The sequence below is a fragment of the Talpa occidentalis genome, unplaced genomic scaffold (genome assembly GCF_014898055.3).
Source record: "Talpa occidentalis isolate TD23 unplaced genomic scaffold, MPIMG_talOcc4v2.1 talOcc4.10, whole genome shotgun sequence".
Classification (NCBI taxonomy): Eukaryota; Metazoa; Chordata; class Mammalia; order Eulipotyphla; family Talpidae; genus Talpa; species Talpa occidentalis.
In genome coordinates this window covers 10,357,643-10,370,811 of record NW_023600993.1, presented here as the reverse complement: position 1 = coordinate 10,370,811, position 13,169 = coordinate 10,357,643, and the positions used below count along the sequence as shown (strand labels likewise).

The 13,169-nt window shown below is 58.4% G+C and overlaps 1 protein-coding gene across 1 annotated transcript; it reads left to right on the top strand.

Annotated features, from left to right (window-relative positions):
• The first annotated feature begins 2,623 nt into the window (after positions 1–2,623).
• CHST13 (carbohydrate sulfotransferase 13) lies at positions 2,624–12,841 on the top strand. Its single transcript, XM_037519825.1, has 3 exons — positions 2,624–2,720; positions 8,414–8,496; positions 11,999–12,841. The coding sequence occupies exons 1-3, from the start codon at positions 2,624–2,626 to the stop codon at positions 12,839–12,841; spliced, it is 1,023 nt and encodes a 340-aa protein (XP_037375722.1).
• Positions 12,842–13,169: the final 328 nt, after the last annotated feature.

Genomic DNA, 13,169 nt, shown 5'->3' with positions numbered 1-13,169 from the left:
GCTCCCCCGCTCATCCGGCTGGCCTTCCCAAGCCAGGCCATATCACTGACCCTGGGCCATTGCCTGCTCCCAGCCCCCACCATCCCCTCAGGCACTCTGCCACCCTGACCCCTGGCCCTCTGCCTTCAAAACACAGCCTGGACCCTGAGTCCATCCCACCCTGGTCACCCCCACCCTCTCTGCTGGCCCCAATCTCCCCGACCACCTCCAGTCTAGGAGCACTCAGCCCAGACTCCGGAGGCTTCTCCGGCTCCTCCCTTCCCCACCCAGCCCAGAGGCTCCCGCTCAGCTCCTAGTTCAAGGAGCACGTGTTCACGCCAGTAGCCTGCCTGCACGTCGGGGCGGAGGCTGGGGTGCGGTCCTGCCTCCTGAATCTGGGCAGACTTAGGGGTTCTTGGGGATCCCACAGAAGGCAGCTGAGGCTCTGTGGGTGCAGTCAGAGCACCCCAGGACCCCAAGCTGAGGTGTGCGCAGGTCACTGCCCCTCTGAGCAACAGTGTATGAGAGAGCTGGGGCCAGCTTCCAGGTGACAATCCTTGCTGCCATCTGATGCAAGAGCACGAGACCCCAGTGAGAAGCACCCAGGGGGACCCCTTCCTTAATTCCTGACCCGCACATTTTAAATGGCATTTTAAGCTGCTAAATTGTAGGGCAATATGCTCCTTAGTCACAGCCACTGGAACACGCCTCAGGGTTGTTCCTCTGCTTGGAAATCTGCTCCCCCAGACACCTGCACGGCTCCGCCTCATCTGACTCACACCCCTCAGTGTCTCCCTCCCCTGTTATGCAAACACTTCCCACCCCTTTATCCTGCACGGTTTCCTCATCCGCCAGCTCCCACGTGTCAGACATTATACATTTACCCCTGTTTTCTATACTCTCCCCAAGCTATAATGCACACTCTGCAGGGCAGAGAGCACGTCTGCCTTGTTCCCTCCATGGCACCTCAGCACACAGAGGGTGTTCAGTATCTGTTGCGAGTGAATGAGATTGTATGAGCCCCTGTGGGAAGGCAGATGGAAGCAAAGGATACCTCTCAGAGAAGAATCTGAGATCGTGGGCCTCTGGCCAGGAATATTCGCCCTCCCACCCCAAGATCCAGCAAGGAATTCCCCACGGTTCTTTAGGAACAAGGTCCCCAGGGACACTTCTGGCCCAGGATGGGCTGAGAGATGTTGTTCTCAAATTTGGCCACTAGGTGGCAGCCCAGGAGGGCAAGACGCCTGCACTGAGGCTCCCAGGATCTCAGGCTTCACACAGCAAGAGCAAGTCAGAGAAAGGCTGAGAGCAGGTGTAGACCAGAACTGGGGTGAGGCTGGGGGTGTGGATGACGGAGAAATCCCCGGATTCTGACTCAGAGCAGCAGAGCTCAGGGTGAGTCGGAGGATCCCCAAAGACCCGTGTGCAGGTCACCTGGAAAGTTCTATTAAGGAGCTTCTGGTTTTAGCTCAGGTTTAACCTGGACCTCTCCGTCCACTGCCAATGCAGCCCTAACATCATCATTTGAAGCTGCGTCTTTAAGCCAAGAGAACTATAACATATTATTATTCTTTGTTTAACAGGCCTTTTAAAATAAACACAGTAGGAATGTTTATATATCACTGCTGTGACTGAAACCAGAGGCACTAACCATAAATGGGCAGTGACTGGCACATAAATTACCAACACCAAGTAGTTCAATGGCACTCTCTGAGTGCCACTTCCACTGTGCCAAGTGTTTCACATCTCATTTAATTCTCAAAATACGATGTGCATAGCCTAGTATTGTTCCTGTGTGCAGAGAAGGGGGCAGGCACAGGTATGGGTGATTTCGCACCCGCTGATAGTGGCACCAGCAGGTTTTGGAAATCACCAGTTTTTTCAAGAGCAGTTAACAAACACACTCACACCACCCAACGCTGGCCCTGGGGTGCATACACCTGTGCACACAGCCCCAGATGCAGGGGCCTGGGGACTTGTGGGCAGGAAGGCCTGGCCTTCCCACCACGAGGCTAGTTGGAAGGTTTTTGCTTCAAAGGCAGATCTTGCTCTCATCACAGCCCATGCAGGAATCCTCTGAGTCCCCAGTGCTCCCCTGGAGTCAGAAGCAAGAGCTAGCAAGTAGAGGCTGGGACAGGAGCCAGGAGCATGCAGGGCCGCAGGTGGGGTACAGGAACAAGAGTGCTTTGGGGGAAGGAGGTTCTACCCTTGGGCTTGATATTGGCTGCGGGGTCTCTGGGAGAGTCATGTCCTGCTCCCCTATACCAGACCCAGGATTTCTGGCGTGTCAGGCAGCAAAAAGGCAAGGGCTTTGGTAACAGGGCTCCTTGGGGTTCCCTGGAGGATGGTACCCCGGCCAACTGCAGGGGGCGGGGCCCCACCAGCCTCAGGGCTCCGTCCCACAACCTCCACCCTCCATGCCCAGACGGCTGCCCCCCTCCCCTGCACTTGATCAAGCCGGGGGAGTGGAGACTGGGTGGGCGCACTCCCCGCCCTGCCAGCCTCCCTCCCCCAGGGGCCGGCTGCCTGCACTGCCGCACCCCCGCGGGGAGGTGGGGGCGGGCCTTGGCGCCGGAGGGTCGGGGCGGGTCTGGTCGGGACTCCGCCGCCCCCACGGCCTCACCTCGGCCGCGGCGCGCACAGCATGGGGAGGCGCTGCTGGCCCCGGCGCGCACTGGCCACCGCGTGTCTGGGCGCCGCGCTCCTGCTCCTTGGCACCGCGCTCCGCGCCCTGCGCCCTGGTGAGTGTCCGCCCCGCCCAGGGCTGCCCCACCGCCCCGACCCCTCAGAGGGGGTGGGACACCTGCTGTCTCCTCCCTGGCTGGGGAGTAGGGTGGGTGGGTCGGTCGGGAAAAGACTAGATGCCCCAGCTCAAGGCCCCGCTCTCCCAGCTCAGGAGTGCCGACTGCACCGCCTGTCTGCAGACCCAGGTCAGGTGTGGGTGGCAACAGGAACTGCCAGGCAAGGCAGCCGCGTTTGCTGTGGCTCTCCCCCACCCCCCAGCTACCTGGAGCCCCTCGGGTAAGCGGCACCCCCTGGGGGTGGCCCTTCCCTCCAGGGCGCAGGCTGCTGGCCCTGCTCTGTGCTCAGGTTTCTTGGGAAGGACTTGGGGGCTCGTTTGCGTCACTCCACGGTCTGGCTGGGGAAACTGAGGTAGCCAGCTGTGTCTCCTCGGGGTGCCAGGCGCGTTTAGAGCCTTCACTCTGAGAAGCTGATCCTGTCATTTCCTCCCGACTTCACAAAGGAGGAAACTGAGGCCAGAGACCCTCCCTCCAGGCTGGCCCAGGCGCAGGGAGTCAGCTGTGCCTGCTCTCCTGAGCGCTGTTTGACCTCTCCCCTGTGTGATGTGTGTGTGTGTGGGGGGGGGTCTCTGCCCTCCTGCCTGACCTGTGGACTGAGTCCCACCTGTGTGAGTAACCCGCCCCGGGGTGTTCAGGGACTAGGGCCAGCGGGGAGGGGGTGGCCTGTGGGATGAGGCTGAAGAGGCAGTTCTCAGGCTGCACTTACCCAAGAAAGGTCCCGCTGGGTCAAGGCTGGTGGCCCAGTCATGCCACAGTCTTCTGTCCATCTATAAAGTGGGGTGCAGCTCCTGGAGGTTCAGTGAATGAGCTGGCAGACAGAAGAGGCCTGGCCCCATCCTCCTCCTCCTCGTACTGCTGTCCCTGTCAGGGGGTCACTGTGCTGCTGTTGTCCTGGGGTGAGGGGCTTCCTTCTCCTGCTCTCCCTCCCTAACTGCCCCTGGGCTGAGGCCAGGGTTTGGCTGGGGTTCCAGCAAGCAGGGCTGGAGAGGTTTCCTTGGGGCTCATCACGTCTCCCCTACCACCCTCACTTACATTGTCCCACCAGGTATGGACAGAGTTGCCCCAAGCCTGCAGGAGGGAGCTGGGGCACTCTCCACCCTGTGACCTGGCCATCGTGGAGTGCTCCCTGGTTTGGGGGGACATGCTCAGGTCTCAGTGTGTGTCTGTGAACATGACAGGACCTGGGACAGGGCAGGCACAGAGGGTCCCTCCCCCAGGGAGGAAGGCCCCAGTGATAATGTGGGCCCCAGTGTGCGTGTTGGGGGGGACAGATGCCCCAGAGTGTCTGCGGAGAGCGGGCATGTCTGGGTGACTGCAGGGACTGCAGTCTCTGTGTCCCTGGGAGAAAACGTATCTCCTCCATCTGAACACACCTCTCCGGCCACCTCCTCTACCCAGAAAAATCAAGGCCCTAGGCTCCTGTGCTTTGTTCCCCCTGCCCCCCCATTCCATTATATCACCCCACCCTCCACATTCACCCCAGTCCCCTTCCATGCGTTGCTTCTGATTGGCCAGGCCTGGTCACATGCCTATTTCAGCAGTAACGGGCATGCATCGGGCAGCGTATTAGAATCACAGGCACTGAATATATGTGAGCAGATTTGCTCTGAGAGGAAGTCAGGTGGGTTAACAAAAGGGGCAGTGACTGCTGGGAGCCTAATCAACAGCTGCTCACACGCTGCTGTTCATTCTCAGGTACTCAGAGTATCCAGAGTTACATCCAGGCCACCAGAGCACCATGAAAAACTGTGAACTGGCAAGATGGACGGCTCACCAGAGTAGGGATGGGTGATCCCATTTTGCAGAGTAAGAAACTAAGGTCAGGAAAAACAGAAGTGACTTGCTCAAGGTCACCCAGTTAGGAAGTGTGGGGACCAGTTTTTAAATCCTAGTCTAAATCTTATATTTTCCATTTTACAGGGTAGGGGCATTTGGGTAGGGCTCTGAAGGCTACATAGGAGTTTGCCAGATGGGAAAGTGAGGAAAGGGAATTTTGGGGCGAGGGAATGGCACAGGCAGAAGAACAAAGGAGTGAGATGGGCTGGTGGGTTAAGGGATGTGTGTGGTCAGGGATCAGGGTTCATGAGAGGGAGTGGCAGGGGCCAGCCAGAAAGGTACTAGTCATGAGTTTCCTTGAGTGGCCAGCTAGGAATTGGGGTGCTCTCCCTGTGGCCATGAGGGGCCACTGCCCTTTAGGTACATATTAATTGAAGCTAGGTGAGGTACCGGGGCGACAAGAAAACAAGCCTGCCCCCTTCTTGACAGTGCTGACCTTCTGGGGACAGCCAACCCGCAGCCTCCACACAACTCAGATCATTTCAGCAGTGACAAGTGTCACACATTTGAAGGAGAGCCGGGGAAGGATCGTGGTGCGGGGTCGAGGGGGGAGCTTTTTGGGGAGCTCTCATTTCAGAGGGAACATTTGAATTGAGATCTGAATGAGAACCTACCCTAGAGTGTAAAGGCTCCTGGAGGAGCGCCCCAAGCAGAAGGAGGAGTTAGTGCAAAGGCCCTGAGGTGGGGTGCAGGTCACATGTTCGGTGAGCAGCAGGAAGGCCAGTGTGGCTGGAGCTGAGGCCGCCAGTGGGGAGGGAAGGGGCCCTGGCCAGGCACCGAATCTGTGGTTAGCCAGAGGAAGCCATGAAGGTTTTAAGGTCACCAAGGCGGGGCAAGTGAAGCAGGCGCCTAGTGAGGAGACCCCTAGACTGTGGGGGCAGAGCCAGTGGGGCCTGCCCTGGGCCTGCAGCCACGGGGGCGGGGGGCTTCCTAGGGCTCCAGAGGCAGAACTGCCATGACTATACCCAAGCGTGATCTGGTCAGACTGGGGCTCAGTCCCAGTGGTTTGTGGAGCTCTGCGAATAGACTTTGAGTCTTGGATACAAGCTTCTTTCTCCCCAAAAGGGCAGAATTGCTTTTCACCTGCGCAGGGCTTATAAGGGTGTTCCTTCCTCGGCTGATCACCAGACAGGATGTCCCTGACCCCAGGAGGCGGATCCCCGAGGAGGGCGAGGTCATGGGGGACAGGATGGGGGCAGCAGCCTGAGCCGCCAGGGCCCGGGGCCAGGTCAGGGTGTTGTTGGGCCCTCAGCTCCTTCCTGGCTGGTCTTGCAACACGAGCCCGCTGGGACTCATTAACCAGAGACCCCTGTCGTAATCTTTGCTCATTGGCCTGAGGATCGCCAAGCTGTTACTCCCCAAGTGGCAAAGCCTCAAATCGCCCAGAAAACAACTGGTGCCCTGCCTCTGCCAGGAGGGCCGGAGCCCTTCTGCCTGCCACCGGCGGGCCATCTGTGGGGCTTCTCTGCTGCAGCCTCCCTGCTGGCCTCGCGCCAACAACCATGTTTGACAAAGCAGCTTCCCGCCACAGTTGCAGCCTCTTGTCCATCCCACACCGTGTGGCCCGGAGGGGGCCAGCCCCCCAACTGGTGCGCTGTCTTTCACCAGTAACCTGGAGGGGCCCGTGGGTGCTGCGAGGACAGGCAGTTGCGTGCGGGCAGAGTGGGTGTCCGAGAGTTGGGACGGCAGGGCGTTCGGGACAAACACCACGGTCTGGGGGCAAATCCTGTTGCCGGCAGTTACGTGCTGGGAGGCTTAGGATAAGTTTCTTTGCCCTCTGAACCTCAGTTTTCCCATCTGTCAAATGGGGATCGTGATGGTTTGTACCAGAAGAAGAGCATCAGTGAGCACGAACCACAGATTCGTGCCAGGCTCAGCTGCCCAGCATTCCACGAACCTGGCTGCCACCTGCACCACTGCACGGGTCCCCCTCCGCCCCCATCCCCAGCCAAAGCCTGTGCTGAGGACCACGCAGCACACTCAGCGGAGGGTTCTCACTCTGGCCTGCTGGCTAGAATAGCGGCCTGTGATTTCCACAGCCTGGACCCCTGTGGGCACAGGCTCAGGACCCCCAGTCTAGAGGCAGCTCATTCCCGATTTCTTCCCTCCCCTTCCAACCCTGCTGGTTTGCCTTGAGTTCTTCCCAGAGTCCCCTGTTTCATCGTTATTATCCCCCTGATTCTGGCATTTTCTGCTCCTCCTGCCTCTGTGCCGGTCACCGGCTAGGACTCCGTCTGGTCTCCAGCCCTCTGTGTCTGTGGCGTCCCCCGTCCCTCCTGCCCTCCCTTCTGCGGCCCTCTACCCTCCTTTCTCCCTCCTTCCATTACCTCCTGTTATTTTTGTTTCCATCTTCAAAGCAGAAGCCCTTGTGGTTTTGCCTGTGGCTGCCCTGGGCTGGCCCAGCCCTTCCCTGGCCACGAGCTGGGACCTGCCATCTGGCTCTCCCTGGTACCTAGGACGGGGGTCTAGAGCGGGGCAGAGGACTCAGGCCAGGGGGGCTTAGGACAATGGAAGTGGACGCTGGGGATGCCTCAAGGTGGCCCTGTTTGGGGCCCACCTCTACTCTCAGATCACCTCTGGCTGTCCAGAGTGAGGGGCTGGGCCCTGGGGCCTTTACATCCCCCTACTGATCTTCCCAGACCCATCTGCCCCTCCATGGCTGGCCTGCGCATCTCCCTGACCCAAGTTCCTCCGATCTGTGTGGTGGGCAGGGGTGGAGCTGGGCGGGGCAGCCCGGCCCTGTAATCACTGGCCACAGCTATTTTGGGCCTCTCTGTTGTCTGCTCTCTGTCGCGTTCCACCCACAGGCCCCTGGAGTCTGGTAAGGGACCCATTTTCCTGCAGGCTGTGGTCTGGCCAGGAAATAAGAGATGCTCCGCAAGGGCTGGTGTTTCGGGAAGGCTGGGTGGTGCCTCTGCGCCTCCACACCCTGGGGTGGACAGGCCTAGGTTTGCTTCTCTGTCCCGGGGGCGCCCCCACATCCCCCAGGACACCAGCCGTTTCTCATCCCCAGCTGTGTTCCTGAGGGGCGTTGTAGATAAAATGTGATTTATTATTGGAAAGACTGTCTTTCCCTTGGCACCCTAATTAAAAATCAACATAATGTAAAAGTTATTTTTGAACTCTGAATCCTATTTCATCGATCCATGAGTCTCTTCTCTGCTAGCTCCACACAGTCTTAATCACGATAGCTTTGTTGTAAGTTGTGAAATTAGGATTGTTTTAGACATTCTTAATCTAAATCACTTGATTTTCCACATTAATTTAAGAATCACCTGTCAATTTTGCAAAGGAAAAAAAGGCAGCGAGGATTTTGTGAGTGATTACACCGAATCTGTAGATGATTTGGGGGTATTCTGCTATCCTCCACTTCGGCCCCGCCCTTTCTGGCTGCCTCCACTGAGATTTGGGGTGGTGAATAGAGGGGCAGCTTGGCTAACCCCTCGGCCCCTCAGAGCTGTGGCCTGGAGTGGGCAGGAGCGCCGCAGGAGGTGACAGCGGATGAGAGTGGAGAGCTAAGGTGGTCAGGCCTTTCCACAGAGCTGCAGGCGGGTACCACCACCTGTTTGGCACCTTCCAACCTGGAGGGCAGAACATGGGAGCGGGCATACTGCCCTGGTAGATTTGGGGCCTTGTTAGTGCCCCCCACATTCCACCAAGCTTCCGCAGAGGCAGGCATGACACAGGAGGGAAATAAGTCCTGTAGATGGAGCAATTGTGCCCTCAGTGAGTCGATTGAAGCCCTTAGCCACAGCCTTACTGGAGACAGCAGTGACGTGTCTCTTTCTGCCCCACAGCATCTGGAAACAGGGCCCTGGTCTCTGGCTGGCTCAGTGGGGAGAGGCGGAGTCCCCTGCAGATGCTCTACGACCTGGACCAGGTAGGTGGACAGACATAGGCCCAGGGATGCCCTCCTGTACCTCCAGGCATGAACCTGAGACTCCAGTTAAACCTGCTGGAATGGGACCGGAACTATTCTGGGGCATGGAGAGGCTCCCTCTGTAAACCCAGGCTCTGCCCAGAGAGGAAAATGCCTGGGACCGGGCCAAGAGCATCTTGGAGGCAGGCTGAGAGGTCTGGGCCCCTCCCACCCATCGACCCACCGATTGCCTCCCCAACACTACACAGAAGCAGCCTCTGGGCCAGGCACTGCTCTACCCGCTGTGGATATGAAAGGGGACAGAACAGACGCTTTGCCTACCCTCAGGGTTGACAGTCTAGTGGGGATAAAATAACTAAGTGAACCCCCAAATTTGGTTGAGAAACATGCAGGGAGCCCCAGCCCTTGCACTATACTCAGGCACATGGATGAGGTGGCCTTGGTTCAGAGAGGGTGACTGGCTGGTCCTGCCCACGCAGCAAGCTGAGAGCAGGCCAGGCCCTCAGCAGGGCCCCAGGTTTCACTGGCTCCACAGATTTCTGCGTGGTAGATGGGGTTCACTCAGCCCCTCACAGCCTGAAGGCCCGGTGACCCCTGGGCATCAGGGCCCTGGAAGTTCTACACTTTGCAGTTGGAGAAATAATAGTAGTCTGGCTAGTAAGTGCTAACTGTGCACCAGGCATTCTAGTTCTATGAACTCGTTTAGAACCCACAACAATCTGATAAGGTGGGGTTGTTGTTAGTCATTTACGGATGAGGAAACTGAGGCACGAGGAAACCAAGGACCCAGAGAAGGTCACGGCATTCATAGGGACCAGCAGGCACAACCCAGGCTTCTGAGTGGGACCCAAGCTGGAGCCCCAGTTTCCTGACTTCAGAACTGTAGGCACCTCATCTCCTCTGAGGTTCAGTTTTCTCACTTGAAAATGGAGGTAGCATTGACGGAGTTGTTATTTATAGGACCACAAGCAACAGAGAGGCTGACTGAGGCTGCTCTAACTCAGGAGGAGGGAGTGCTTCTCCCCAAGATGCTCAGAGACGTCAGCCCCTTTTCACAGCATAGACAAAAGTCATAGACTTGTTGCCTCACTCCTGCAAAGATGACTGCCAGGGCTCCGGACATTTCACAGGAGAGCATCCCAGGCAGGCAGGGAGGGGATGGACAGAGGCTTTTTTTTTTTTCTTTCCCTTCAGGAGCTCTCATTTTTGACCTGAAGGAAAGTCTTTCCCAGGAGCCATCCAGCAGAGACTTCTCCTTACATCTCCATGGCTAGAGGCGGGCCAGACATGCACCCCTACACCCAGCGCTTTAGTGATGGCATGTGAGGTTGCCGTGACTGGTTCCTCCCCGAGGCTGGGCACATGCCAAGCACATTGGGGTCTGCTGGCAAGGGAGGAGGGGAGCTGGCAGGTGGGTGGATGTCCAACATTTCCCGCTGCCAGAGACGAGGGGTTGTCTGGAAGCTGAAAGCAGACCATGGCTGTGGGGCCCTTGGGTGAGCCTCCTCCTGGCATCCACACGGAGCCAGACTTCTGGGGCCAATCTTGTGAATCAGTGCCTCAAAGGGTGGGATGGGCTCCTCTGCGTGTCCTCAGGCTTCCCATAGCCATGGCTGAACTTGGCAGCTTCTCCCAGGGTGAGTTTTTGAAAAAGTCATATAAACCAGTGAAAGGGCGTCCTCACGCCATAAACGCACAGTCAGTGAAGAGGCCCTTCCTGTCCCCTGGCCCTGGTTACCCGGGACGATAGTTCTCTGTGTGTCTCCCAGACATGTTCGAGGCACGTGGCACATGTTCTGTCACGTGCTTCTGCTTTTCCTCAGAACCTCACCCACAGGTACGCCTGTCCTCTCGGCTTTAACTTTCATTCTGAAAAATTCAAACATTTGCAGACGTGGCGAGAAGAGTCCAGCAACCCCCTGCCCTGCAATGTCAGGCCACCTCCTGCAGGCGCTGATAGAGTGTCCTGCCATGGCAGACGCTGCTCCCAAATAGCTCACTCAGAAGATTTTCTTAACCGAGTTATAACTCACATACCACAAAATGCACGCTCTTTGAGTATAAAGTTCAGTGGTTCTCAGTATGTTTGCAAGGTTGCACAACCACGACCACTATCTGATTTTCGAGCACTGTCACCACTCTGAAATGACACCCAGTTCCCACCTGCAGTCCCTCCCATGCCCCACCCCCGACAGCCACCATCTACTTTCTGTCTCCACAGCACTGGTCTGAACATGTCACATAAGCCGATTCACACAACATGTGGCTTTTTGGGTCTGGCTTATTTACTCAGTTTTCAAGGTTTATCCATGTTTCAGGATTATCGTGCTTCACTCCTTTTTATGATTAAATAATATTCCATAGTACGAATATACCACAGAGTATTTGTCAATTTCACCAGATGATGGACATGTGGGTTGTTTTGACCCACTATTATAAATCACGTTGCTGTGAACACTTGTGTGTGAGGTTTTGTGTGACGTGTGCTTTTAATTTTCCTGGGTGTATATACCCAGGAGTAGAACTGCTGGATCAGATGTCTACTGTTTGGGGGGGCACTGTGAAACTGCTCCCCCGGCAGCTGGACCATGTCAGACCTTCACCAGCAATGAGGGAAGGTCCCCTGTTCTTTGCATGCTCACTGGTAATTGTCATTGTCCTTTATATTATATTCTAAAGGCTTTGAATGCAATTTTCAGAACTGAAAAATGCCTTTTGCCTAAGGACTCTTAGACCAGTAACCAGGAAGCAGAAAGGCAGGGACCTTGAGGGCACACTTGGAGGTGGAGACCTTGTTTAGGACAGAAAGGACCTCAGGAAAGGGAGGGGGTCCTGCAGGAGGCAGCTGGGGTGGGGGGCTATCCCCCATCCTCCCAACCTGCCCCACTCAAAGAGATGTAAAGGGCACCCAAGGTGCCTGGCGCGCAAGTGCTAGACAAATGCTGGATGTCCCTGTTGCACAGAGGAGGCGCAGGCCCAGAGAGGACACTCAGATTAGAATCTGTTGCGGGTGAGGGGAACAGCAAAATATCAAGACCCAGAGACACAGGTCAGCTCATCAACCCAGGTGCAGCTATTTTGTTAGGGAAGTCTGCCAGCGCTGCATTTTCCAACTCAATTTAAATGCAGTTAAGGCTGCTGCTCTTGCACACCATGGGCATTTAGTCAACAATGCGCAGATACTTAATTTGCGCGCACGGTGAGCCCTCGGACCTCCTCCTTCTTTCTCGGGTTCACTCCGACATGGTCTTACTTGCCATGAGGCCCTCCTCGGCCCCGAGTGACCAGCACGTGATTGGGCACATCCTTCCCACGGGGCTCGACAAGGCGGATGCCATCCTGCCCCCAAGCTAGGTCCAGGTCAGATTCCTGGGCCCCAAATAACGCAGTGATTGGCGGCCAGGGTGGGGTTCCGGGGAGGACCCTGTCAGCCACCCAGCCTTGGCCCAGCTGGGGGTCAGCAGGCGGGGCAGCGTCCTGACCGTCCCCCTGTCGCCCGCAGGGCCCGCGCTCTGGCCTGGCTGAGGTGCACCGACAGCGGCGCGACCAGCTGCGCCGCGCGTGCAGCCGCCACACGCGCCGGCAGCGCCTGCTGCAGCCGGAGGACCTGCGGCACGTGCTGGTGGACGACGCGCACGGCCTGCTCTACTGCTACGTGCCCAAGGTGGCCTGCACCAACTGGAAGCGCGTGCTGCTGGTGCTGAGCGGCGGCGCCCGGGGCGACCCCCTCGCCATCCCCGCGCACGAGGCGCACGCGCCGGGCCGCCTGCCCTCGCTGGCCGACTTCAGCCCCGCGGAGATCAACCGGCGGCTGCGCGCCTACCTGGCCTTCCTCTTCGTGCGCGAGCCCTTCGAGCGCCTGGCGTCCGCCTACCGCAACAAGTTCGCGCAGCCCTACAGCGCGGCCTTCCAGCGCCTCTATGGCACGCGCATCGTGCGGCGCCTGCGGCCCGGCGCGCGCCCCGAGGCCCTGGCCCGCGGGCACGACGTGCGCTTCGCCGAGTTCCTGGCCTACCTGCTGGACCCGCGCACGCGCCGCCACGAGCCCTTCAACGAGCACTGGGAGCGCGCCCACGCGCTGTGCCACCCGTGCCGCCTGCGCTACGACGTGGTGGGCAAGTTTGAGACCCTGGCCGAGGACGCGGCCTTCGTGCTGGGCCTGGCCGGGGCCCCCGGCCTGCGCTTCCCCGCCCCGCCGCAGCCCCAGGCGGCCGGGGCCCGCGACCAGGCCGCGCGCCTCTTCAGGGACATCAGCCCCTTCTACCAGCGGCGCCTGTACGAGCTCTACAGGATGGATTTTCTGCTCTTCAACTACTCCGCCCCCGCCTACCTGCGGCTGCACTAGGCCGCCAGGCGCCCCCGGGCCTCGTGGGCGCCGCAGGACCCGGGTCACGGTCGGGTGGGGCCGGAGAAGGGGCGTTTCTGACCAGTGGCCATGCTGCTGCGCGCCCCTCTCCACGCAGAGCCCTTGCACCCGCACTTCCCTGGACGGCCAGCCCTGCAGGGTGACATCCAGCCCGGCTGAGGTTGGGTGCGGCCAGCCTCGGGTGGCTGTGCGTCTGCGTGCTTGACGCCCGTCCTGCTTGTCACTCGAGGCTTCCTCCAATCACTCCGGCTGTAGCACATTCCGGGGGCCCTCAGTGGAGGGGGACTGGGCATTGTTTAGGTTGTGA